This window comes from Mercenaria mercenaria, chromosome 10 (assembly GCF_021730395.1).
Source record: "Mercenaria mercenaria strain notata chromosome 10, MADL_Memer_1, whole genome shotgun sequence".
NCBI lineage: Eukaryota > Metazoa > Mollusca > Bivalvia > Venerida > Veneridae > Mercenaria > Mercenaria mercenaria.
In genome coordinates this window covers 25,550,103-25,577,963 of record NC_069370.1, presented here as the reverse complement: position 1 = coordinate 25,577,963, position 27,861 = coordinate 25,550,103, and the positions used below count along the sequence as shown (strand labels likewise).

At 37.1% G+C, this 27,861-nt stretch overlaps 2 protein-coding genes across 5 annotated transcripts in view; one reads left to right on the top strand and one right to left on the bottom strand.

Annotated features, from left to right (window-relative positions):
- LOC123559602 (BAG family molecular chaperone regulator 1-like) overlaps positions 1-416 on the bottom strand; it is a 71,538-nt gene extending 71,122 nt beyond the window's left edge. For both annotated transcript variants that reach the window (XM_045351571.2, XM_045351572.2), the window contains exon 1: positions 285-416. In XM_045351571.2, the coding sequence (XP_045207506.2) occupies positions 285-411 (127 nt within the window). In that variant the 5' untranslated portion in view covers positions 412-416. The remainder of the gene's footprint in view (positions 1-284) is intronic.
- The window catches only part of LOC123559600 (leishmanolysin-like peptidase), a 104,437-nt gene continuing 76,960 nt past the window's right edge, over positions 385-27,861 (top strand). Inside the window, exons 1-3 of one of the 3 annotated variants that reach the window (XM_045351563.2) lie at positions 437-508; positions 23,416-23,487; positions 26,376-26,991. In XM_045351563.2, the coding sequence (XP_045207498.1) occupies positions 26,893-26,991 (99 nt within the window). In that variant the 5' untranslated portion in view covers positions 437-508; positions 23,416-23,487; positions 26,376-26,892. Of the gene's footprint in view, positions 509-23,415; positions 23,488-26,375; positions 26,992-27,861 lie in introns of all 3 variants that reach the window. The other 2 variants (XM_045351565.2, XM_045351569.2) reach the window with 2 other exon arrangements.

The following is a 27,861-nucleotide window of genomic DNA, read 5'->3' as shown; positions in this document are numbered from 1 at the left end:
TGACACATTTGAAGAAATGATTAGATCTACGTTCATTTAAACAAACATTTTTAAAACATTTCCCTTTGTTAATTTTCATAACAAGAGAAAAACATTCAGGCTTACTGTCAACACTGAATGCCAAACTGAAAATATCAGAAAGAACAATTTATGCAGAAAAAAAGAAAGAATCCGTATGACTAGGTTTTCCCGTCAGATAGGCAGTGCCTAATTTCATATTAAATTCAGAGCCAATAAGGGCATCTGACATGCATGACATATATCACAATGTAGCGAGTTAATACCGTGTATAACTTGCAGCGTCAATGACTGCTGGGCTGCGGCCGCCATTTTGTGATCTTGGATACGACTTGTCTGTGTCACGGATTTTTGTTGAAAAATGTACAAATCCTCTACGTCAATTGGATCCATTCTGTATATTTTCTTCTGAGTTAAAAAACGCTTAGAAAGTGGAGATTTATGAACGGGGTAGGTGATGGTTAGTGATTAATTTCAACTTAATCGGAATGTAAGTAGATCTACCTAACTTAAAACTGTTACAGTGCCTTAGGGTATAGAGGATAGATTGATAAATTTTGTATTTAGACTTGAATTATTGTATGAATTTTCATATCATTCTTTTACTGGCATGCACACAGACATTCTGACATACATTTTAAATATTTGCTTGTTGTGTTATTTTTCATATGTCATCAAATGTAAAATAAAGCTATCCCCTATAGACTAAATCAGTGTATATGTAAAAAACACCGGTGAATGAAAAGTATTGAATCGAAATTTAAAAAGCTGAATGTTTTTGAAAGGAGAATACATTATTATTCTGATTTATAGTAAAGAAATCTTGGAAAGTTTGTTAAGATGTGGATTTTAAACTAATAACAGAAAAAATGACCAAAACTATCCTGTACACCCTAAATCAGCTCATATGTAAACACTGGCTTGGAGAGAAAACACACATGAATTTCTATAAAAAGGCTGAATGTTTTAAGAAGAATAGATGTTTTCTGTCTGATATACTGAAAAAATCCTACTATTTTCATTTCTTTGAATTGGAATGGAGGAAAAATTAGTTAGCTATCCGCTATACCCTAAAGCACTGTATTGCTAATCAGGGATCGAATTTAACTTTTTTTTCCACTAGCAATTTTTTGCTAGTGCCATTTTTTTCCACTAGCAAAATGGTTAGTTCCACTAGCAATTATTTAGAGATTGTTTGCTCACTAAAGTTTATAACCTAAAGTGATATTTTTTGTTGTTTTATGTACAGCTCTGCTGTTGTGTTTACTGACTGACTTAAAAGTAAACTATAAAAACCTTTAATGTTTTTGTTTATTCATACAAACTTATCCACTGTCTATTACATGAAAATTTCTAACAATAAAGCCACAAGGTACCAGTGTAACGTTTTTACTTATATTGTCATCATTTTCTTTTGTTTCATACAAAAGTTTTATATTTAGCTCGGATTCCCATTTTTTTTACAGTTTTGACAGATGCCGTGGGGTCAGACCGGGACTTTGTGGTTTGAGCGGTACGAACCAAAGTACTCGTCGTCGAAACGGCCGATGTTGCTTTAGGTTCTTTGGGGCCACTCCCCTTGCTTCGCCTTGCTTTCACTGTCATTGTCAGCCTCCGCGGGCCTTTTTCTCCTGAAGAAACTAGTTATTTTATTCATTTTCTATCCATGTTGCGAACCACGGGAGCAAATCGTAAACAAATATCGTATAGACGCTTACTTAAATATCCGATAATTACATTTGTATAAAACGACAAGCGTCTACAATCGGTCACGTGGTTATCGGTAAAATTACCCTAAAGTACTTTTAAAAAGCACAAAGGACAGTTTGAGCGAATGCGTTGATTTTCGGACGCGGTCGCAAAAATATTCGAGTGCCATTATTTCCTACTCGCATTTTTTGATTCTTACTCGAATTTCGCGAGTTAGCGACCGTTAAATTCGATCCCTGGCTAAAAAACATTGATAACCCGGACCCACGTTTCAGTACGACCCATAGGCATTCAGCTTTTGATGCTCATTTTCTTAGTGTTTTGAAACCTGTCCTCGGGTTATAAATTGTTTTGTTTTATGATTTTAGGCCTCACAAAATGTGTACAATTTATAATTATGTCCATCTTCGAAGAAGGAGGGGTATATTGTTTTGCAGATGTCAGTAGGTCGGTCTGTCACACGGTCTGTCGCCGACCGACAGTATCGGTATGTAGACCAATCCATTTCCGGATGATAATTCAAGAATGCTTGGGCCTAGTATCATGAAAGTTGATCTATAGGGATGTTGGTCATAACCAGCTGATGACCTCAGTCCTGTATTGATTTTGAGATCAGTAGATCAAAGGTCAAGGTCACAGTGACCTGGAACAGGTAGTCCAACTAATTTGACGCGATCCTAGGAAATATTGAGATAATTATGCCACCCCCCTTCAAAGAAGGAGGGGTATATTGTTTTGCAAATGTCGGTATGTCTGTCGGTCGGTATGTAGACCAATCCGTTTCCGGATGATAACTCAAGAACGTTTGGGCCTAGGATCATGAAAGTTGATAGGGAGGTTGGTCACCCCTATTGATTTTAAAATCAGTATGTCAAAGGTCAAGGTCACAGTGACCTGGAACACTTAAACGGTTTCTGGATGATAACTCAAGAATGCTTGTGCTTAGGATAGGGAGGTAAGTCATCACTAGCAGATGACCCCTATTGATTTTGAGATCAGTAGGTCAAAGGTCAAGGTCACAGTGACCAGGAACAGTAAAACAGTTTCCAGACGATATTTCAAGAACGCTTGGGCCTAGGATCAGGAAAATTGATGGGGAGGTTGTTCATGATGAGCAGATGACCCCTATTGATTTTGAGGTCATTAAGTCAAAGTTCAAGGTCACATTGCCAGGAACAGTTGAACGGTTTCCGGACAATAACTCAAGAATGCTTGGGCCAAGGATCATGAAAGTTGATAGAGAGGTTAATCATGACCAGCAGATGACCCCTTTTGATCTTGAGGTCAGTAGGTCAAAGGTCAAGAGTACAGTGACCCGGAACAGTTAAACTGTTTCCAGACAATTACTTGAGAATTCTTGGGCCAAAGGATCACGAAACTTGATAGGGAGATTGGTCATGACCGGTAGATGACTCCTCTTGATTTTGAGGTCAGTAGGCCAAAGGGCAAGGTCACATTAACCCGGAACAGTTAAACCCTTTCCGGACAATAACTTGAGAAAGCTTTGGCCTAGGATCACGAAACTTAATAGGGAGGTTGATCATGACCAGCAGATGACCCCTGTTGATTTTTAGGTCAATAGGTCAAAGGTCAAGGTCACATTGAAGTAGAACAGTAGAAACTTTTGTTTACAGTGAGCAAATAATTTTTGTTTCTTGTGCAGTTACTGAATGCATCAAGGGGGGCATTTCGTGTTCTACGAGCTCTTGTTTTTTCATATGGGCAATATCCCCACCCGTGTCAAACACTCGAAAGAACAAAATAGTTGAAGTAATTGCTGATGAAATTTTAATCGCTGATGATGCTTTACATGCTGTAGGTTTAAATGCCGATTATTTCACGCATTGGCCATAAATTAAAATAAAATTTACATGTATCAAAAGATTGATTTATGTAAAAATTATCAAATAATATCCAAAATTACGAATTTTCTGGTGATTTAAACCTATGTATGTACTGTACACGATTAACGTTTATCGTGTCAATATGCGCAAGGGATAAAACCAATAACTTTACATGACTGTGTACTGTGATTCATCCTCCATTATTTTGGTCCTTCAAAGTTTTGGCGTTTAGATTGCCAGTCACAAATATAAAACAATTTGAACATCGAATTATTTTGACTACGGAACAGGTAAACGGTTTCCTGATGATAATTCAAGAACGCTTGGGTCTAGGATCATGAAAATTGATAGGGAAGTTGGTCATGACCAGAAAGTGACCCCTATTGATTTTGAGATCAGTAGGTCAAAGGTCAAGGTCACAGTGACCCGGAACAGTTAAATGGTTTCTGGATGATAACTCAAGAATGCTTGGGCCTTGGATCATGAAAGTATATAGGGACATTAGTTATGAACAGCAAATGACCCCTATTGATTTTGAGGTCAGTAAGTAAAAGGTCAATGTCACAGTGACCCGGAACGGTTAAATGATTTCCGGATGATAACTCAAGAACACTTGGGCCTAGGATCCGGAAAGATGATAGGTAGGTTTATCATGACCAGCAGATGACCCCTATAGATTTTGAGGTCAGAGTTCAAAGGTCAAGGTCACACTGACCCGGAACAGTTAAACTGTTTCTTGACGATAACTTTTGATTGCTTTGGCCTAGGATCGTGAAAGTTGATAGGGAAGTTGATCATGATCAGCAGATAATCCCTATTGATTTTGAGGTCAGTAAGTCAGAGGTCAAGGTCACAGTGGCCCAGAACAGTTAAACGGTTTCCAGACGATAACTCAAGAACACTTGTGCCTAGGATCATGAAAATTAATAGGGAGGTTGGTCATGACCAGCAGATGACCCCTATTGATTTTGAGACCAGAGGTCAAGGTCACAGTGACCCAGAACAGTTAAACTATTTCCAGACAATAAGTTAAAGGAGAAGTTGAGAGGGAAGAGATTTTAGGGAGAAATGGTAAAATTTTAGTGCCACAACATGCAAGCCAAAAAAAAAGAGGAAATAACAGTTTTTATATAATTTCCTATCTTTGTTTAAGTCTACTAATTTAAAGCAAATAAAATATTAGTGAATCTATTGTATTATTATTGTGAAGCTAATGTGAATAAATTGTAATCTAAAGTATATTTTTCAGTCTTGCTTAATCAGAGTCCAAACCAAGAAAACCATGTAATTATGAAAAGTACATTTAATATTCTATAATTGGCTCAGAAAAAGGAAATCAAGCTCCCAGTGCTAAGTGCACTAACAGTTAAATCACGAAAACCCATAGTATGTAATGTTGCACTGGCCCTGAATTAAATAGACATGTCAACAGCAGTAACATAACATAGAATAAAAATGTTCTTTTCATCCCGCTAGTGTCTGCATGCATTAAAAGAAAAAGTTGTTTAACACAGTTGCTGATACAGGTGTCAAAAATGTGTAAGTTACTTTTGTCACAGTGTCTGTAGTATGTTTCTAAAGCCTGGGTTTTGTTGTGTGTTTTATAGCAGTTTTTTTTAGCTCTTTGAAGAATAAGTAGAGCTATCCTACTTACCATGGCATCAGCATAGACTTCACACCTTGGTCGGTTAAGTTTTTCATACCAGTCCACATTTTGACATGACATTGTGTAGAGATACAGTCCTAGTACCTGTTATGGACTGTAGACTGCTCCTCCACCTGCTTAGAGTCTGCCGTCATCAGGTATTTTGGCCCTCAAATCCATGGACACTCTCGTGGTGGGTGAGCCCACAGTGGTGATCAGTCACTGTGCGTTGGTTGATTGCTTCTAGCTCTTCTCCTTCTGTCTCAGCCACAACCAGCTAGACAGACGTTCTGCAGCTTGGCTCAGTCTCTGGATAGCCTTCAGTCTCTCTCTGCCAGTAGTTCCAACTGCTGTCAAAACCTTTCGAGATACAGCTTTGAAACTTTCAACACTTGTGGACCATCACCTTGTCCAGTGTTAGGAAAGAGTACATAACACCATCAAGGATTTTGGCTGAATTATGGCCCCATTTAACTTACAAATCTTGGTTTTAAGTTTTTCGTACCTGTTCATATTTTGTATAAGCTGTTTGACATATGGCTTTGAAACTTTTATCACTTGTATTATAACAATCTTTATCTGTAGGCAAGAGTGCATAACTCTGTCAACTATTTTGGCTGAATTTTGGCCCTTTTTGGACTTGGAAATTGGTACAATTTTCGTACAAGTCCACGTTTCGTCAAAACTATTTGACATGTGGCTTTGAAATTTTGAACACTTGTTTGTCATCATGATTACCACCTGTAGGCAAGAGTACATAACTCAGTCAACTATTTTTGCTTAATTATGACCTTTTTTGGACTTGGAAATTGGTTCAGTTTTCGTGTAAGTCAACATTTTGTCAAAACTATTCGACATATGGCTTTGAAACGTTGAACACTTGCTTATTATCATGATCTTCATCTGTAGGCAAGAGTACATAATTCTGAAATTCTGACAACTATCTTGGCTGAATTATGGCCCTTTTTTGGACTTCAGTTAAATTTTTAATGCCATATTTTGCCTCATCTGTTTGTCATATGGCTTTGAAACTTTGATCACTTGCTTACCATAATAGTCACACACTGCCATATAGTGAAATACAGGTACATTGTTTGTCTTATCTATTTTTCTTTTTTTTTGTTTGAAAATCTCTGGTAATATATTACCCCATTCTTCCATCAATTCTTTGAATAGTCAAGTGTGCTGCAGACCTTTATAATTTAATTAATTATAATTAATTATAGTATTTTTAATTAATTGAAAATAATTAATAATTGAAACAAAAATCAATTATTATGTCTCCCCCAGGAGACATATTGTTTTTGCCCTGTCCGTCCGTTCGTCACACTTCATTTCCGAGCAATAACTGGAGAACCATTTGACCTAGAACCTTCAAACTTCATAGGGTCGTAGGGCTGCTGGAGTAGACGACCCTATTGTTTTTGGGGTCACTCTGTCAAAGGTCAAGGTCACAGGGGCCCGACCATTGAAAACCATTTCCGATCAATAACTGGAGAACCACTTGACCCAGAATGTTGAAACTTCATAGGATGATTGGTCATAAAGAGTAGATGACCCCTAATGATATTGGGGTCACTCCCTCAAAGGTCAAGGTCACAGGGGCCTGAACATGGAAAAGCATTTCCGATCAATAACTACACGTAGAGAACCACTTGACCCAGAATGTTGAAACTCATAGGATGATTGTACATGCAAAGTAGATGACCCTTATCGATTGTGGGGTCACTCCATTAAAGGTCAAGGTCACAGGGGCCTGAACATTGAAAACCATTTCCTGTCAGTAACTTGAGAACCACTTGACCCAGAATGTTGAAACTTCATAGGATGATTGGTCATGCAGAGTAGATGACCCCTAACAATTTTGGGGTCACTCTGTGAAAGGTCAAGGTCACAGGGGCCTGAACATTGAAAAGCATTTCCGGTCAGTAACTTGAGAACCACTTGACACAGAATGATGAAACTTCATAGGATGATTGGTCATGCAGAGTAGATGACCCCTTACGATTTTAGGGTCATTCTGTTAAAGGTCAAGGCCACAGGGGCCAGAACATTGAAAACCATTTCCAATCAATAACTTGAGAACCTCTCGACCCAGAATGTTGAAACTTCATAGGATGATTGTTCATGCAAAGTAAATGACCCCTATTGTTTTTGGGGTCACTCCGTTAAAGTTCAAGGTCACAGGGGCCTGAACATTGATAACCAGTTCTGATTAATAACTTGATAACCACTTGACCCAGAATGTTGAAACTTCATAGGATGATTGAACATGCAGAGTAGATGACCCCTATTGATTTTGGGATCAGTCTATTAAAGGTCAAGGTCACAGTGGCCTATTCATATAAAATCATTTTTTGGAAATAACTTGAGAACCACTTGACCTACAATGTTGAAACTTAATAGGATGATTGGACATGCAGAGTAGATGATCCCTATTTATTTTGAGGTCACTTGATCAAAGGTCAAGGTCACAGAAGCCTGAACAGTGACTTGAGAACCACTAGGCCAAGAGTGTTGAAATTTAGAGGGATGATTGGATGCCAAGTAGATGATCCCTATTGCAGCCAACCATCAGTGTCTCTTTGACTTTTGCTTCTGACCCCTATTGACTTCTTGCCTATAGGACTTTGCATTGGGGGAGACATGCGCTTTTTTACAAAAGTATTTTCTAGTTTTAATTGTAACAAGAGCTCGTCGAACACGAAATGCTCCCTTGATGCATTCAGTAATTGCACAAGGAACAGAAATTGTATGCTCACTGTCGGGGGTGGGGCCATATTTGACCCCAGGGAAATAATCTGAACAATCTTGGTAGAGGACCAGTAGATTTTGCTACATACCAAATATCAAAGCCCTAGGCCCTATGGTTTTGGACAAGAAGATCAGAAACTGTTTTAACTGTTCCTGGCCAATGTGACCTTGACCTTTGACCTAATGACCTCAAAATCAATAGGGGTCATCTGCTGGTCATGGCCAACCTAACTATCAATTTTCCTGACACTAGGCCCAAGCGTTCAAGAGTTATTGCCGGGAAACCATTTTACTGTTCCTGGTCACTGTGACCTTGACCTTTGACATACTGACCTCAAAATCAATAGGGGTCATCTGCTGGTCATGACCAACCTCCCTATCAACTTTCATGACCCTAGGCCTAAGTGTTCTTGAGTTATCATCCGGAAACCGTTTTACTGTTCAGGGTCACTGTGACCTTGACCTTTAACATACTGATCTCAAAATCAATAGGGGTCATCTGCTGGTCATGACCAACCTCCCTATCAACTTTCATGATCCTAGGCCCAAGTGTTCTTGAGTTATCATCCGGAAACCGTTTTACTGTTCAGGGTCACTGTGACCTTGACCTTTGACATACAGACCTCAAAATCAGTAGGGGTCATCTGCTGGTGATGACCAACCTCCCTATCAACTTTCATGATCCTAGGCCCAAGTGTTCTTGAGTTAGTATCCGGAAACAGATTGGTCTACATTCCGACCGACCGACAGACCTACCGACCGACATCTGCAAAACAATATACCCCTCCTTCTTCGAAGGGGGGCATAATTAATTAATTAAAATCCAAACAAATGCAAAATCATTGCCTATTAAATTCAGTTACTCTTCAGTTACATGTAGCAAACTGTCACAAACATATGGCCAGGGCTCCAGATAAGATGCTTATTAGCGTAAATTACGCTTTGAAGTAATGCATATACGCATGTCTGATCATTTTTAAGCGTATAAAAACACATATGATATTACAGAAACGCACGCAATGACTTTTTACTAGCATAAACAAAATCTGAATAGTCTGGATGCTTTATGTAACAGAGCACATAGGCATTAATTCTACCACATTGAACATACACACACATTGAATGGTACTCAATAAACCTAGGTTAAACCATATTATACACTAAATGCATGCATAAATCAAATAGTTGGGAAATAGTATTGACATCGTACTGTAGTGTATTTTAAGGCAGTGTCAATTTAAAATATCATCTTCCAGTGCGGAGTAAACAACAAAAACGTCTTTTTAAAAATGTAAAAGTGAACAAACACTCTATGCATTTTTAGCTCAACTGTCACAAATATATAAAAGTGACAAGGTGAGCTTTTGTGATCGTGCGACGTCTGTCTGTAAACTTTGGCTTGTGACCACTATAGATGTCACAATTTTCATGGGATCTTTATGAAAGTTGGTCAGAATGTTCATCTTGATGATATCTAGGTCAAGTTCGAAACTGGGTCACGTGCGGTCCAAAACTAGGTCAGTAGATCTAAAAATAGAAAAACCTTGTGACCTCTCTAGAGGCCATACCTTTGAAAGGATTTTCATGAAAATTGGTCAGAATGTTCATCTTGATGATATCTAGGCCAAGTTCGAAACTGGGTCACTTGCGGTCAAAAACTAGGTCAATAGGTCAAATAATAAGAAAAAACCTAGTGACCTTTCTAGAGGCCAAATTTTTCATGGGATCTGGATGTGAACGCCAAGAAGAAGAAGACGGGATCTTTATGAAAGTTGGTCTGAATGTTCACATTGATGATATCTAGGTCAAGTTCGAAACTGGGTCACCTGCGGTCAAAAACTAGGTCAGTAGGTCTAAAAATAGAAAAACCTTGTGACCTCTCTAGAGGCCATACTTTTGAATGGATCTTCATGAAAATTGGTCAGAATGTTCACTTGATGATATCTAGGTCAGATTCGAAACTGGGTCACGTGCCGTCAAAAACTAGGTCAGTAGGTCAGATAATAAATAAACCTTGTGACCTCTCTAGAGGCCATATTTTTCATGGAATCTGTATGAAAGTTGATCTGAATGTTAATCTTGATGATATCTAGGCCAAGTTCGAAACTGGGTCAGCTGCGGTCAAAAACTAGGTCAGTAGGTCTAAAAATAGAAAAACCTTTTGACCTCTCTAGAGGCCAAATTTAGAGATCTTCATGAAAATTGGTGAGAATGTTCACCTTGATGATATCTAGGTCAAGTTCAAAACCGGGTCACATGCCTTCAAAACCTAGGTCATTAGGTCAAATAATAGAAAAACCTTATGACCTCTCAAGAGGCAATATTTTTCAATGGATCTTCATGAAAATTGGTCAGAATTTTTATCTTGATGATATCTAGGTCAAGTTCAAAACTGGGTCACATGAGCTGAAAAACTAGGTCACTATGTCAAATAATAGAAAAAACGACGTCATACTCAGTTCAAAACTGGATCATGTGGGGACAGGTGAGCGATTCAGGACCATCATGGTCCTCTTGTTCAACCAACACAAACGATTCCAAAAACATAGGTATATTGATATTGGATTCAGTAGTCAGTGTGAAGCCAACGCAAGCTAAGGGAGATAAAAAGAAGCAAAAACTTTAATATTGAATTGAAACTGAACTGCAAACAAATTCATGGGTGTTAGTACCCAATAAATATGTTATAAAACTGATTTCTGTTGTGTTTTTTTTCACATTCATAAATTTTCAGGAGTAAAATTACTCCTAGTCAATTTCAGATTTTACCATTTTACTCATGCATTCACAAAAAATGTGCTGAGTAAATACTCATAGGCCAAAAATATTATCTGGAGCCCTGTATGGCATTAAATATTGGCAAAACTACAGGTCATTGTGCAGTAGCTGTTATCACCTAGGGGTATAAATTTCACACTAATCTTGTTGGTCACACTTCAGTTTCTGAATATTTGACTGGAAGTACATGTAGCAAGTACTCCTTGAATGATCCGCGGCAGATTCAGATGAATGAAGCACATACAGTGCTCATTGCAGGGGATTTAATATCACTTTCTGTGGTTGAAAGTCCACACCCGTTAACCGGTTCCGAGCAAAACAGTTCGTGGCGGACAAAACAGTTCACCGATATTTTTGCCGGTATCTGCATTGGGGTAAGTATTCTCCATCCAAGAATCGGTTGGTTCAAAATAGATCAAAGATTTTTATTTTAGTAAAAAGGAGCATGAACGAAGTACATGCCATGTGCTTCCCATTTAAAAGTAACCTATATTTAGTAAGTTATGACGAGTTATATGTGTCATTTTGTTGAAAAAATGTGATAATGAAAGTTCATCACGGTATATTTAATTCACTTTTCAATTTAGGTCTATTATATTAACATCAACCTGTAAAATAATGTTTGCCCTGAATATTGTCCAAATTTTAAGCGACAAAACGCAATATTCAACGAGTTATAGACATTCGAACATGACATGGTCGGAAAAAAGTGTGGCGGCATTGCACAGTTCAGAATTATTTGTGTGGCGAGCAAGAGCAGTCCTGTGTATTTTTTATTTTACTTTAATAAATGATGTAAATAGTGATATCAAGCTCGTATGTCTTAATAAGTAACGCTTTTAATGAGACAACACTGCAATTTACACTATTTTTTATTAACAAACAGATGGAAATCAAAGCATTAATCATACAACCGCCTAACAATGTAATATATCATCAACACGTCTTCCTACATTTTTAAATTATGTTTGCAGTGGTACGGTAGTTTGATGTGATGCCTTCCCATTTAGGAACGTTCCACTTACTTTATTATATCATTTGCGATATTTCTATCAGGATCACAATGCATATGTACCTGTGCTACTACTGCAATGCAACAACTGACGTTTACAGCCAGTTAATTCAACACCTCTGTAATAGCCATAAGTTTGACACGTTAAAGTACAAACAACTTGAGCTTGGCTGTCGTACATGAAAAACAGGATATCGAAAAAAAATATTTGAATGTATTAAAACTGTGTCACATATCTTATCCGTTGATGAAAGCAATCAGTTACACATATCTCTACTTGAAGAAAACAACACTGAAAATTCTTTTTATCTGAAGTAGCAGAAGACAGTCTTTCACTAAACGTTATCGAAAACAAGGAATTTGGAAACACTTCAACATTTAAATTAGAATCCTCTCCCTGTTTTTCAGAAGAAACAGACCCACCTGATATTAATTTAACTGTCAGTGATATTAATGACAATACACCGGAGGTAATAGAAACATTTAAGGAACATGGTCAGTTAGAATTATATAAAAACTGGCTATCTCTAGTCGCTAGTAAACAGTTCCTGACGGGAAACATATACTATTTGTTGTTCCTTGATGTTGTAGAATGGTTTTCATAATCCTCTTCATCCCACATGCACGATACAAAGTTAAATTTTTGGAAAGTTGGTTTCAAGCTGTTCCATAAGATATTTTTGCGTTTCATGGCCTGTCCCCGAAATACAGGTCAAGTGGGCAACAAGTTCTCGGTGATTATTCTACGCAAAACTCAACTTTGCAGTGCCATCTAAACCAATCACAGCCAAGGACGCATTGGAACCAATACTACCAGGTGTTTTTGTAGACACTATAAAAATGTTTGCAAACTATGTAGGGGAAAACCTTTCAAAATTGGCATAGACGGAAAGAAAGTTGCAAGGGGTAAAGGCAAAACAATGGAAGATATAGATTGCTGGGGGTTCGAGCCTGCTCTAACACTGACTGACATAAAAGCCCGATTCTATAAGGAGTTTGCATTAACGTACAATATATATGCACGTGTTCAAGAGATTGAAAAATAACATGTACCGGCAGAACTTATGGAAGATTTAAGAAATGAAGTATATGAAACAATCAGATTAACAAGCTTTATATCACTATTTAGACCATTTATTAAGTAAAATAAGAAAAGACACAGGACTGCTTTTGCTCGCCACACAGATAATTTTGAGCTGTGCAATGCCGCCACACTTTTTTTCGACCATGTCATGTTTGAATGTCTATAACTCGTTGAATATTGCATTTTGTCGCTTAAAAATTGGACAATATTCAGGGCAAACATTATTTTAAAGGTTGACGTTAATATAATAGACCTAAATTGAAAAGTGAATTAAATATATCGTGATAAACTTTCGTTTTCACATTTTTTCAACAAAATTACACTTATAACTCGTCATAACTTACTAAATATAAGTTACTTTTAAACGGGAAGCACATGGCATGTACTTCATTCATGCTACTTTTTACTGAAATAAAAAACTTTAATATATTTTGCACCAACCGATTCTTGGATGGAGAATACTTACCCCAATGCAGATACCGGTAAAAATATCGGTGAACTGTTTTGTCCGCCACGAACTGTTTTGCTCGGAACCGGTTAACGGGTGTGAAGTCAGAATTTCAAAAATTTACTTGAAAAACTAAATGCTAAAAGTACCAGATCCCAAAGCAGTAAAACATTAAGAATTAAATTTATACATGAAAAATGTTTAGAAATGAGAAATGACATTAAGTAAGATCATGATTCTATTTGTGAATATATTGCCAAATAGTTCAAACAAATAATTATTTTCTTTAAAATAATTACTTCTGTAAAAAACAAGTATTTATAATTGTAATTTAATTAAAGCATTTCTATTTTAATTGATAATTAAAGTGGACCACTTGAGCGAAATAGGCGCTTTGGAACTTAAAACTTCGCTCAAATCTAACCTCAAAGTGAAATGCAAGTCGCCCGATTTTCTTTGATATCCACACTCGCTGATTAACGCTACCCGGACTGTTGACAATTTGCATGGTGTCAAAATGAGTGTTGAATACACGAACACACGCCGATAGCATAATTTAAAGGCCAGTCTGGTGTAGGCCCTACACCCAAATTGTAGGAGGAGCTTCCTAAAAATACATGAATGTGAGTGAGGTCTAGACTGGCATCAGTCGTTAGAGTCATAAAATGTAAAGCACTGGCCATAAAATCAATCCTCTCTGATACCACTTTCTGAAAAAATTTACAATATCTCTTGCCTCTGTCTCTATCTGTTGAGATGAGCCTAGAGAGAAAATGTTTTTCTGAGAAAATACCAGTGTCAGTATGAAGAAACTAATATTATTACAGATTATTTGATCTCAACAGACTTTGTAAGTCTAAGTGAGGTCAAACAGTCAGTTTGTTCCAGCCAGGTGAATCAGCTGACTGACCCTGATAAAAGATATTAGTAAAGTATTTTATCCCTGTTGATCAGCTACACATGTACATATAGTCTGGCTACCGACTAGATAATCTTCTTTTTTTTTTAGAAAAAATAATTCTGTAAAAATCTGACTTCATCAGTCCTGGCTCTGATTATCTGTTTTGAGAAGACAAGGGTCATAATTATACAAAATTTGAATAGCCTCAGGAGTTACCTCCTTTAAACAAAACATACGGTCTGAACACAAACTAATGTACATAAGGTCAGAGGAAGTATTCATAATTTAATGCTAGAATTTAGTTGATTGAAGAAAAATGGAAGATACATAAGTGAATTGTGTTACTCTTAAACTCATTATGTAACAGTTGAATTCTAAACAAGTGCTATTAAATCATCAATGCTTATATTATTTGATTGAACTTGATCACATTTTGTTACTTGAAGTGTTTAAATATTCTTTGATCTGGACTTGTGAAATGTAAAATATAATACAACATAGTAAACATTGGTAGGAATTACAGTAACAAATTTATCAAAAAAAAACAACAAAAACAATAGTAGCGTACATATTTATATAAATTTGTTTGATGACATTAATAGATAAGTTTCATTCATCCTTTTTAGCTCACCTGAGTTTTTCTGATCGCTCGATGTCCGGCGTCTGTCGTCTGTCTGTCTGTCGTCTGTCAACATTTGGCTTGTGTATGCGATAGAGGCTGTATTTTTCAATGATCTTCATGATATTTGGTCAGAATGATTACCTTGATGTAATCTAGGCCGAGTTCGAAAATGGGTCATCTGGGGTCAAAAACTAGGTCACTAGATCAAATCAAAGAAAAACCTTGTGTATGCAATAGAGGCTGTATTTTTCAATTAATCTTAATGGATTTTGGTCAGAATGATAACCTTGATCAAATCTAGGCCGAGTTTGAAAAAGGGTCATCTGGGATCAAAAACTAGGTCACTAGGTCAAATGAAAGAAAAACCTTGTGTTTGCGATAGAGGCTGTATTTTTAGCTCACCTGTCACGAAGTGACAAGGTGAGCTTTTGTTATCGCGCAGCGTCCGTTGTCCGTCCGTGCGTGCGAAAACTTTTCCTTGTGACATTTCTAGAGGTCACAGTTTTCATGGGATCTTTATGAAAATGGGTCAGAATGTTCATCTTGGTAAATTCTAGGTCAAGTTCGAAACTGGGTCACGTGCCATCAAAAACTAGTCAGTAGGTCTAAAAATAGAAAAACCTTGTGACCTCTCTAGAGGCCATATATTTCACAAGATCTTCATGAAAATTGGTCAGAATGTTCATCTTGATGATATCTAGGTCAAGTTCGAAACTGGGTCACGTGCTGTCAAAAACTAGGTCAGTAGATCTAAAAATAGAAAACCCTTGTTACCTCTCTAGAGGCCATATATTTCACAAGATCTTCTTGAAAATTGGTCAGAACGTTCACCTTGATGATATCTAGGTCAAGCTGAAACTGGGTCACGTGCCTTCAAAAACTAGGTCAGTAGGTCAAATAATAGAAAAACCTTGTGACCTCTCTAAAGGCCATATTTTTCATGGGATCTGTATGAAAGTTGGTCTGAATGTTCATCTTGATGATATCTAGGTCAAGTTCGAAACTGGGTCACATGAGCTCAAAAACTAGGTCACTATGTCAAATAATAGAAAAAACGACGTCATACTCAAAACTGGGTCATGAGGGAAGAGATGAGCGATTCAGGACCATCATGGTCCTCTTGTTCAATTAATCTTCTTGAACTTTGGTCAGAATGATAACCTTGATAAAATCTAGGTCGAGTTCGAAAATGGGTCATCTGGGATCAAAAACTAGGTCACTAGGTCAAATCAAAGAAAATGCTTGTATATGCGATAGAGGCTGTATTTTTCAATTGATCTTCCCGAAATTAAGTCAAAATAATAACCTTAATGAAATCTAGGCCGAGATTGAAAATGGGTCATTTTGGATCAAAAAGTAGGTCACTAGGTCAAATCAAAGAAAAACCTTGTGTATACGATAGGCGCTGTATTTTTCAATTGATCTTCATGAAATTTGGTCAGAATGATTGCATTGATAAAATATTAGTCAAGTTTGAATATTGGTCATCTTGGGTCAAAAATTAGGTCACTAGGTCAAATCAAAGAAAAACTTTGTGTATGCAATAGAAGCTGTATTTTTCAATAAATCTTCATGAAATTATGTCTGAATAATAGCCTTGATAAAATTTAGATCAAGTTTGAATATGGGTCATCTTGGATCAAAAAGTAGGTCACTAGGTCAAATTAAAGAAAAAACTTGTGTATGCTATAGAGGCTGTATTTTTCAACTGATCTTCATGAAATTTGGTCAAAATGATTGCCTTTATAAAATCTACGTTGAGTTTGATTATGGGTCATCTGGGTTCAGAAAGTAGGTCACTAGGTCAAATCAAAGAAACACCTTGTGTATGTGATAGAGGCTGTATTTTTCAACTGATCTTCATGAAATTTTGTCAGAATGATAGCCTTGATAAAATTTGGGTCAAGTTTGAATATGGATAAGCTGGGTTTAAAAACTAGGTCACTAGGTTAAATAATGGAAAAACCTTGTGTATGCAATAGGGGCTGCATTTTACACTGGATTTCATAATATTTGTTCAGAATGGTTGCCTTGATGAAATCTAGGTCAAGTTTGAATATGGGTAGTCTGGGGTCAAAAACTAGGTCACTAGGTCAAATCAAAGAAAAACCTTCTGTATGCGATAGAGGCTGTATTTTTCAATTGATCTTCTTGAAATTTGGTCAGAATGATAGCCTTGATGAACTCTAGGTTAAGTTTGAATATGGGTCATCTGGGATCAAAAACTAGGTCAGATCAAAGAAAATACTTGTTTATACTCTAAATTTTTTGCTCCAGTTTTAATGATAATTGGTCAGAATATTTTTTCCATGAAATCATTAGGTCAAACATGTTTACACTGTTATGGTGTGTTATGGTGTGTTTCTCAGGTGAGCGACCTAGGGCCATCTTGGCCCTCTTGTTTACATAACTTATAATTACCACTGACTATCTAGAATAGCTCTGGTCTGGAACTGCAAGATTATCAGGATTATCAGTAAAGTAGCCAGTGTGAAATCACTGTTGAGAACAACTAGTGCCATGTTACCTGACATGACCTTTGTGTTTACATTTTCCTGCTGACTGCTCTGCTTTATCACATGACCAATGTCAGAGTTCAGATTTCAAATTTCAACTGTCAAATTTTCAAATTCTTATTATTTTGCAAGCAAAATAACTACTATGAGATATTTTTGTATACCTTTAATTTAATATCATTAAAAAGATTAGAACTTAGAGAATTAATGAGGCAAAATATATTTAATAATTTTTATTCTTATTTGAGTCATTTAGAAAAAATATCAAAAACTGAAGGATGTCGGAATGGTTTTGGAATTTTCAATGATTGACATTTTGTGGGTGGAGCCATTCCTTTTATACTGAGCCCTGGGGTTTAAGCTCTGCCTACTTCAGGTACTTGCGAGATTTTCCCGAGAAGTGTGAAAGCGAATCAAATTATCCGATGCACTACAGTCGATTGTGTTCAGCTAATTAGCGCCGCGGTTACGTCTTTGACACTTTGTGTTTACTTGTCGGCATGTTCGAGTGCAAAAAACAATGTGTTTTATTTGAAATTGCTGATTAACCATGCGATTAATTGGAATATTGTACACATTTTTTTGTTATCTATGGTAAAAGGACGAGATGTAATGTATTAACTACGTTAAATTGACTTCCATCGATGAATTGATTTGAATATGTATTTCTAGTTTACACAGTTTACTTTCAGTTTTATTCGAGTGAGATACTGTTCACTGATGTGGTGACTCGGTGTTAATAATAAACACTTTCATCCTGCATTCATACAAAATAGTTGTAACCAAAAATCGGCAGGTTAGATTTACAGCATCTGCATGAAATTTTGAAAACGACTTTTTTCAGAATTCTTTAATGAAACAATAACCACTGTACTGGCTGGCGACCACCAAATCCGGACGACCACCTATCCGGACAGTCCCGAAAATGCTTAATTTCGGTCTTTAACCTTGCTTATCTGTTTACGATCAAATGGACGTTTGATTTTCAACAACACAGCGAAGTTACAACGGTTAAATTTAAGTATTTTACAAGAAATGCTACATTTCATTTCATCTGCACTCACAAAACATGTTTACATGTCGGGGGGAAGTTGGAAATGGCGCGATGTGCATGCGCAGTATTTCTATAGGGTCCCGCCATTAAATCTAAAGGCCACATGCAAATTTGAGGTAAGCAGACGAGACGTTTAGTAAACACTTAAACAGGGAAATACAGATTTGATAATTTAGTGCATGATTTTAATACACTCTAAAACACATTTTCATATCAAAATATCTACTTCGAACAGTGAATTTTAAAAGATTTATTTGGGAGAGATAAATCAAATTATCGATTCAAGAGAGGTAATTTGTACAACTCTATTACTCACTGTACGACTACTTTCCATTGGTTGAAAATAAAATTTAATTCAATGTTGAACGTAAACTCAACAAAGTGACACCTCAATGCCCTTCGTTCGGGCCTCGAAAAAGTACTTGACCTTATTTTAGAAGTAAATAAGTTAGCTCTTTAGTTGGGAGGAGAACCTAGCTTTGTTCACGTGAAATTTCAACCAGTAGATATTTCTATTTCCCCAGTTATCATGAAAAATATTCCAAAAGTGTCCGGTTGTAGGATGCTAGCCAGTATGGGAAATGATGTAACTAAGAAAATGAATGGTCACATCAATGCTTTTTGTCTAGAAACAAGGAAATAATAGCCACCTTTCGAATCACTCAATAGCCTTGAGGTAGAAAAAATCTTCCCACTTCTCCCTAAAGTCTCCCCACTTCTCCCTAAATCAGCTTGAGGGAGAAGTGACCTCTCCTAAAAAATTGGACCTAGCTAGACCCCTGAATTACTTTTGAAAGTAGTTGAACCCAGGTCTGGTGCGCTGTCAACAGACAGCTCTTGTTTGGTGTAGCTGTCTAAGCCAACTTTTGACCTATTTAAGAACCAGTAAAAATTGTAAATTTAGTAAATTGAGCCAACTCAATGCGCAATCGAAGAAAAAAAAGGAATTCGCCAGAATTTTAATAAAATTATGGCAGAAAAACGTGCAATTGACGTGAAAAATCGGGTGCCACCATATATGTATATACAAACTGTAGTGAAAAAAAATCTTCTTGTATGAAACTGCATGTTCGATTTTAGAATAATTTTACACAAATGGTCCTTGTGTGACCCTCTAACCAAGATTGTTCAAATTATTTTGATTCGTCAAAAAACATGGCCGCCAGAGGGCGTGGTCACTTTTCCCTATATGTATATAGTTGAAACTTTAAAAATCTTCTTGTGTGAAAGTGCTGGCCCGATTTTAAAATAATTTTACGCAAATGGTCCACAAATTGTCACAAAATGATTCATACTTAAACTATTCTGGCATATTTTGTGCAGACAACTGTAGCATTCTTGGCATTTGTCATTAATAGTGACAGCTCTTGTTTAAACTTAGGTATATTAGAACTACCTTAGTGCTTTTCCTACAGTTTCCATTCAGTTCAAATGAAGTATAGTATATATTGTCGACATAAAGTGGATATAATGCGACTGAAACCAGTGATTACTGTTTTTAGCTCAACTATTCAAAGAATAGTCTAGCTATTCTACTCACTGGCACCAGATCAGAAAGAAAATGCCTCCGTAACGTGTTATTACCTTACCCTAGGTATTCTATAAAACCTGGTCGTGAACGGAAAAATATACTAACCCGTTTCATCGCGCATTATTCATACTTAAACAACCATGGGTTAAATATGTACTTGGATATCAAACAAGTGGTAATTTATTCCATTGTGTACCGTACATTTTTTCAATACCATTTTATCTTAGAAAAACAACGCGTAGTTTAATTGTAATTTCAACATTACACAAAAAACCTGCTTGAACTTCCTGGTGAAGTTCCGTTCTAGATTATAAAAGATTCTGATTGGCTGTTTAAAAATCTGTCAATCGTCATTTTACTACACTTATCGCTAAAATTGAAAATGCAGCAAAATGTGCAAAATGAATAAATTAATGAACAGCATGCAGACCAATGTACGATTTCAAATAAAGATCATATACAAGATGAATTTCAATTCATCATTTCGAGTTTTAGTGTAAATTGTGATTTTTGAAAAATCTGTTTAGTTTGTTTACGTTTCCCAAACATGATGCGCACTGCCGTGAACCTCTATACGGATGTTTCATTTAGGAGTCAAGCAAGTTTTTCTGACGTTGGACAAAAGTCTATAAATATGTTTATAATCTCTGAATATTGGAATATTGGACAATGTGACGTGGTGCACGATGAAATAAATTTCGCTTGTTCAATAACTAGTACCCATTCAACCGAACTGCGCTTTATTGAGAAATGTCATTGAAACGGATTATTGCACTTTTTCCCGTTCATGACCATGGTTCTTATAGAATACCTAGGGTAGGGGTATAACCACGTACGGGGCATTTCTTTCTGATCTGTGCCAGTGATTCTACTACAACCTGCGTGGCATTGCATCACTATGCTACATTTAAAGGAGCTATAGCTTTAAAATTTAATATTTGCTCTTTATCAGAGGAATTTACAAACCTCTCTGGCTGTCAATCCATAAACTGACATGTATTGAGCAAATTATGCCCTTTTGGACTTGAATAATCCTGGTTAAAGTTTTCGTGTGTCTTCGCGGTTATAAAGCTTTGTTGATAGCATTTTAGTCCTAAGTCTGACCTGCATTTGGCCAAATTATGCCCCTTTTTGTGCTTGAGATAAATTCTGGGTATAATTTGCGGTGTCAAGTACCATACACATTACAAAAAGGATATAGATTTAGAAACTTTGATTTTCCTTTTCTAGATCAATTGCAACTTCACTGGGTCAAGATCCATAACTGAATGTATTTTGACCGTTCATTAATGCACACCACATTTGACTGCAGCAATGTTACATCTGCAGAACAAACTGCAGATATTAACATTGAAACTTACATGGCTCGGGTTTCAAAACACTAGTTGATTGCATCAAGTGACAAGTCCACAACTCGACTGCATTTTGGTCATATTCTGTCCCCTTTTGGAACTTTAAAAACTTCTGGTTAAAGTTTTGCATGCAAGTTACTTTCTCCAAAAGTAATGCAGATACTGGATTGAAACTATAGATATTTTAATATTTAGGGTAATATTTTTCTGCTTCCGGGACAAAAATTCGAATAGTCGAGCATTGGCTGTCTTATGAACAGCTCTTGTTTATGTTTTGTCCCATTTTTGGCTTGATATATTACAAGTAGTTAGTGTACACAACTCCTCCCAGTTTTCATCAACTTGATATCCATCATCAACGTGAAGTAGACACATATTGTAGAGACATTCAGTTCAAGTTATTTGTTTGCTTTTGTTGTTGTTGTTTTTGGTTTTTTAGCTCACCTGAGCCAAAGGCTTAGGGTGAGCTATTATGATCACTCACTGTCCGGCCGTCCGCCCACACTTTCCTTTAAACATCTCCTCCAGTGACCTAAACCATCGGGCCAATTTTGATGAAACTTCACAGGGATGTTCCTTGGATCGTCTTCTTCAAAAAGTGTTCAAAAAATTGAGCTCTGGTTGCCATGGCAACGAAAAGGAAAAACTTTAAAAATATTCTTGTCAAAAACCACAGGTCATAGGGCTTTTGTATTTGGTCTGTAGCATCATCTAGTGGTCCTCTACCAATTTTTCTTGTTTTTAAAGCTTTAGCTAAGAAATTTGTTCAAGCAAACAATTCTACTCAGGTGAGCAATATAGGGCCATCATGGCCCTCTTGTTTAGTTCACCTGAGCATAAGTGCTCATGGTGAGCTATTGCGGTCGTCCGTCCATTCGTTGTTAACAATTTCTTAAAACTAGGGATGGCAACGAATATTCGAATATTCGTTCATTACACGAATATTTGAATACTGTTTCACTATTTGAATATTCGGAAAAAAATATATGATCATGAAAAATCGATAAAAATCAAAGAAAGAACCAAAAATGTTTGTTAAACTCGCTTTCATTGTAAATTCGCACACACAAGTCATTTTGTACATCAGCATGATTGTACATCGCTATGGTGATGACAGTGTACCCTGCAGTTAATACCTCTTACCTCTAGAAAATTTTAAGGGTCGCAAATTCATGTAAACCCATTACAACTCACCTTGTTTTTAGCTCACCTGAGCCAAAGGCTCATGGTTAGCTTTTGTGACTACTTGATGTCCGTCGTCCGTCATGTGTCGTGTGTAAGTCAACAATTTCTAAAAAAAATCTTCTTCTTGAAAACCATTTGGCAGAATTACACCAAACTTCACAGAAATAATCCCTGGGTGGCCCCCTTTCAAAATTGTCCAAAGAATTTAATTCCATGCAGAATTCTGGTTGCCATGGCAACCGAAAAGAAAACTTTAAAAATCTTCTTGTCCAAAACTGCAAGGCGTAGAGCTTTGATATTTGGCTTGTGACATCATCTAATGGTCCTCTATAAAGTTTGTTCAAATTATGCCCCTGGGGTGAAAAGAGGCCCCACCCCGGGGGTCACAAGTTTTACATAGACTTGTATAGGAAAAAACTTTAAAAATCTTCTTGTCTAAAACCACAAGACTTAGGCCTTTGATGTTTTTGTATGTAGCATTGCCTTGTGGTCCTCTACCAAAATTGATCAAATTATGCCACTGGGGTGAAAAGAGGCCCTGTCCCAAGGGGTCTGAAATTTTACATAGACTTGTATAGGAAAACAATTTAAAATCTTGCCTGAAACTGCAAGTCCTAGGCTTTTGATATTTGGTATGTTGCATTGCCTTGTGGTCCTCTACCAAAATTGTTCAAATTATGCCTCTGGGGTGAAAAGAGGCCCTGTCCTGGGGGTCCCAAATTTAACATAGACTTATATAGGGGGAAAAAAATCTTCTTGTCTGAAAGTTCAAGACCTAGGCCTTTGATATTTGGTATGTAGCATTGCCTTGTGGATCTCTAACAAGATAGTTCAAATTATGCCCCTGTTGTGAAAAGAGGCCCCGCCCTGGGGGTCACTTGTTAAACGAGTTATATATGTTTATCTATATTCTTATCGTTCTTGTTATTCTTTATCTATCTTTATATATATCTTGTTTAAGATACAGCCTTGAAATTTGGATGACATATACAGTTTTGCACACTGATCTTAACAGCATAAAAATTTGGACCAGGTCAGTAACTTTCGATAAAGATTTCAATACTCATCTTTAATGTTCTTAGCCCTTACCTACTGTCTTACTTTCTCGTTTTTGAAGCTACAGCAAAAAGATTTGGACCATATGTATAATGTTTGATACAGATTTCGATACTCCTCTTGAATAGTCTTAATTGTGACATACTTATATACTTTTTCGTTTTTGAAGTTACAGTATAGAAATTTGGACCACCTGTATATTTTTTATGCAGATTTCAATACTCATCTTGAATAGTCATAATCTTGACCTTCTGACTTACTTTCTTGTTTTTGAAGATACAGCATGGAAATTTGGACCACCCTGACCTACTTACCTACTTTCTTGTTTTTGAAGCTACAGCAAAGAGATTTGGACCACCTGTATGATTTTTTAATAGATTTCAATACTTATCTTGAAGAATCTTTACCATGACCTTCTCACCTATTTATGTCTCCCACCACACAGTGGTGTGGGAGACATATTGATTTACTCCAGTCTGTGTGTCTGTCTGTCTGTCCGTGTGTCTGTCTGTCACAAAGCTTGTCCGCACTCTAAGTCGAACATTTCTCATCTGATTTTCACCAAACTTAAACAAAATGTGTTTGACCATAAGACCTCAGCCAGATTTGATAACTAGCCAAATCAGTTTAGGCGTATTGGAGTTATGGCCCTTGAATTACCAAAAATCGGCCTTTTTACTCTTGTCCGCACTCTAAGTCGAACATTTCTCATCCGATCTTCACCAAGCTTGAACAAAATGTGTTTGACCATGAGACCTCGGCCAGATTTGATAACTAGCCAAATTGGTCCAGGCATTTTGGAGTTACGGCCCTTGAATTACCGAAAAAATTGGCCTTTTTACTCTTGTCTGCACTCTAAGTCGAACATTTCTCATCCGATCTTCACCAAACTTGAACAAAATGTGGTTGGCCATAAGACCTTAGCCAAGTTCGATAACTGGCCAAATCCGCCTAGGCACGTTTGATTTATGGCCCTTGAATTACTGATTGGATCCACTCGTCCAGACCATATAATCGGATCCACTCATCTAAACCATCTAGAGAAACTAGACATTTTTCATAGGGGCAGTTGTGGGAGACATGCGCTTTTCTCAAAAGCATCTCTAGTTTTTGTTTGTTATGCCCCCAAAGGGAGGCATATTAGTTTTCAACTGTCCGTCCGTTAGTTAGTTCGTTCGTTCGTTAGTCACAACGTTAACTTTTTGCATGAAGGCACTTTACTCGCGAACCACTGCACCCATGACCTTCAAACTTCACATGCTGATAGTACTTATTGAGTACACCACCCCTACTGACTTTGGGATCACCAGGTCAAAGGTCAAGGTCACAGGGGCCAACGTTAACTTTTTGCATGAAGGCACTTTACTCACGAACCACTTCACCCAGGACCTTCAAACTTCACATGCTGATAGTACTTATTGAGTACACCATCCCTACTAACTTTGGGGTCACCAGGTCAAAGGTCAAGGTCACAGGGGCCAACATTAACTTTTTGCATGAAGGCACTTTACTCGTTAACCACTGCACCCAGGACCTTCAAACTTCACTTGCTGATAGTACTTATTGAGTGCACCACCCCTACTGACTTTGGGGTTACCAGGTGAAAGGTCAAGGTCACAGGGGCCAACGCTAACTTTTTGCATGAAGACACTTTAGCGCGAACCACTGCACCCAGGACCTTCAAACTTCACATGCTGATAGTACTTATTGAGTACACCACCCCTACTGACTTTGGGGTCACCAGGTCAAAGGTCAAGGTCACAGGGGCAAACGTTAACATTTTGCATGAAGGCACTTTACTCGCGAACCACTTCATCTGGGACCTTCAAACTTCACATGCTGATAGTACTTATTGAGTACACCACTCCTACTGACTTTGGGGTCACCAGGTCAAAGGTCAAGGTCACAGGAGTCAATGTGAACTTTTTGCATGAAGGCACTTTTCTCGCGAACCACTTCACCCAGGACCTTCAAACTTCACATGCTGATAGTACTTATTGAGTACACCACCCCAACTGACTTTGGTGTCACCAGGTCAAAGGTCAAGGTCACAGGGGCCAATGTTAACTTTTTGCATGAAGGCACTTTACTCGCGAACCACAGCCCAGGACCTTCAAACTTTACATGCTGATAGTACTTTATGAGTACACCAACCCTACTGACTTTGGGGTCACCAGGTCAAAGGTCAAGGTCACAGGGGCCAACGTTAACATTTTGCATGAAGGCACTTTACTCGCGAACCACTTCACCCAGGACCTTCAAACTTCACATGCTTATAGTACTTACAGAGTACACCACCCCTACTGACTTTGGGGTCACCAGGTCAAAGGTCAAGTTGCTGTGGGGGCATTTGTCACCATTAATGACAGCTCTTGTTTTTGAAGCATTAGCAAAGAAATTTTTTCAACCAAGCAATTAAACTCGGGTGAGTGATATAGGGCCATGATGGCCCTCTTGTTTTTGAAGCTACAGCAAAGAAATTTGGACCACCACTTTAATTTTTTAACAGATTTCAGAAGTTATCTTGAATAATCTTTACCATGACCTACTCACTAGTTTTTTGTTAGTGAAGCTTAAGCAAAGAAATTTATTTAAGCAAGCAACTAAACTCAGGTGAGCGATATAGGGCCATCATGGCCCTCTTGTTTTAGTATGCCCCCACCCCATCCCCACAAACTCAACTATGACTTCTACCACTTTCCACTTTTCAAGACCCAAACAGAATATTATTTTCAGAGTGATGTAGATCCATAGAAAGTGCTCAGCCCAACTGTAGAGACACAATTTTTCATAACCTTATAATTGTTTTGAATGGCCAAATCTTTTTTGTTGGTCAACTTTATGATATATGATTTTTTATTTCAGATACATATAAAGGTGAAATCATGAGGGAAATGTAAGGATATACAGTAACTCCCTGCAGGATGTTTCCTCTTGTGATTTGTTAATATCAGTCAGTGTGTCGCCAGGTACTTGAAAATGGGGACACTGTTTTGTGTTAAGAAAAAAAAACTCTGTTAAAGGATGGAAATGTTTGTTTAAGGATAAATGGCAGGATTTTCAGAGTTCATTTCTTGTCTGCATTGTTTTGGCATGTTGTTATTTAGTAAAGAAAATTAAAATGTTAATTCCCGTCTTAAATGGTGAAAGATGAAAGAGAGATCAGCAGGATTTTATTTACAGCAGTTATGATCTTATATACAGTAATACAATGAAACACTGATGAGGATTCACCTAGAGGTATAGACTTTCATTCAAGGAAAGTGGATTAAACATACAGAACCTATCTGCTAGAGAATTGTTACAACTTATTTTGAGAGGTCTTCAGTTTAATGAATAATTTCACAGATTATTTCTGTTTGGGAGCAAGTGCAATTTTTGAATGAAGTTTATTATGTTCACTTTATTGTTTATGTTGGCAATCACTGGTTGCTATGGCAATAAATTGGAGGTGGATTATCATATTCCAGATAATCAGAAGGTTGGTAAACTTTTTTTTTTATCTGTAAAGTAAATGAAGATATATTTCACATGCTTAACATCAAGAAATGATGTAATTTAGTGCTGGAGTACAAAAATGCATGTTAATAAGTAACCTTAGATTTCATGAAGGTGTGGTACAGATGTAAGAGATAAGTGAACTTTCAACATCATGAACATGTCACATTTTTTATGGGTGAAAGGAAAAGTTGTTGATCTAGGCTAATAGTTTTTGAGACACGCCCTAACAGTGTTATAGTTGATCCTTTAGAGCAACACACCTAGTCTGCCTTTACAGTAAACAAACCTGCAAAAATAGCAGGTAAACAATGCAGTGACTCAGAAAAAGCATTATTTCCAGTTTATTCTCTAACATACAATTGAATATTACCAATTCTGTCATATCACTGACATATTCATGTAGCATGTTTTGTCGTATTATTTAAAACAATAAATTAGATTTCCTGAAAGACTAATATAACTTATATAAGGTGATTCATGATTGAACTGATTGGTAATGCAGGAGTTAAAGGATTTTTCTACCGGCAGGTAAATCACATGCATCATATTGTGTGAAAATGTCCAGCTAGACAGTCCAGGTCTAGTCCTGGGTCTAGCCCAATAACTGTATATAAAAAGCAATAAAGTGCTATTTAGACTTAACGTTTAGACTTGTTTTCTGGAGACAGTCGCTGTTTCAGACAGATAAATTAAGTGAATAAAGGTATGTTTCCCTTGGAAATTGATAAAAATAAACACAAAAGAAAAATCCAAAGCTCTTGCATTACTGTATTTTGCAGTCTCTTGCTCCTGCGTTACAGGTATCACATATCAACTCTTACAAGAAATTTTTAATTCTTCATCTATAGCA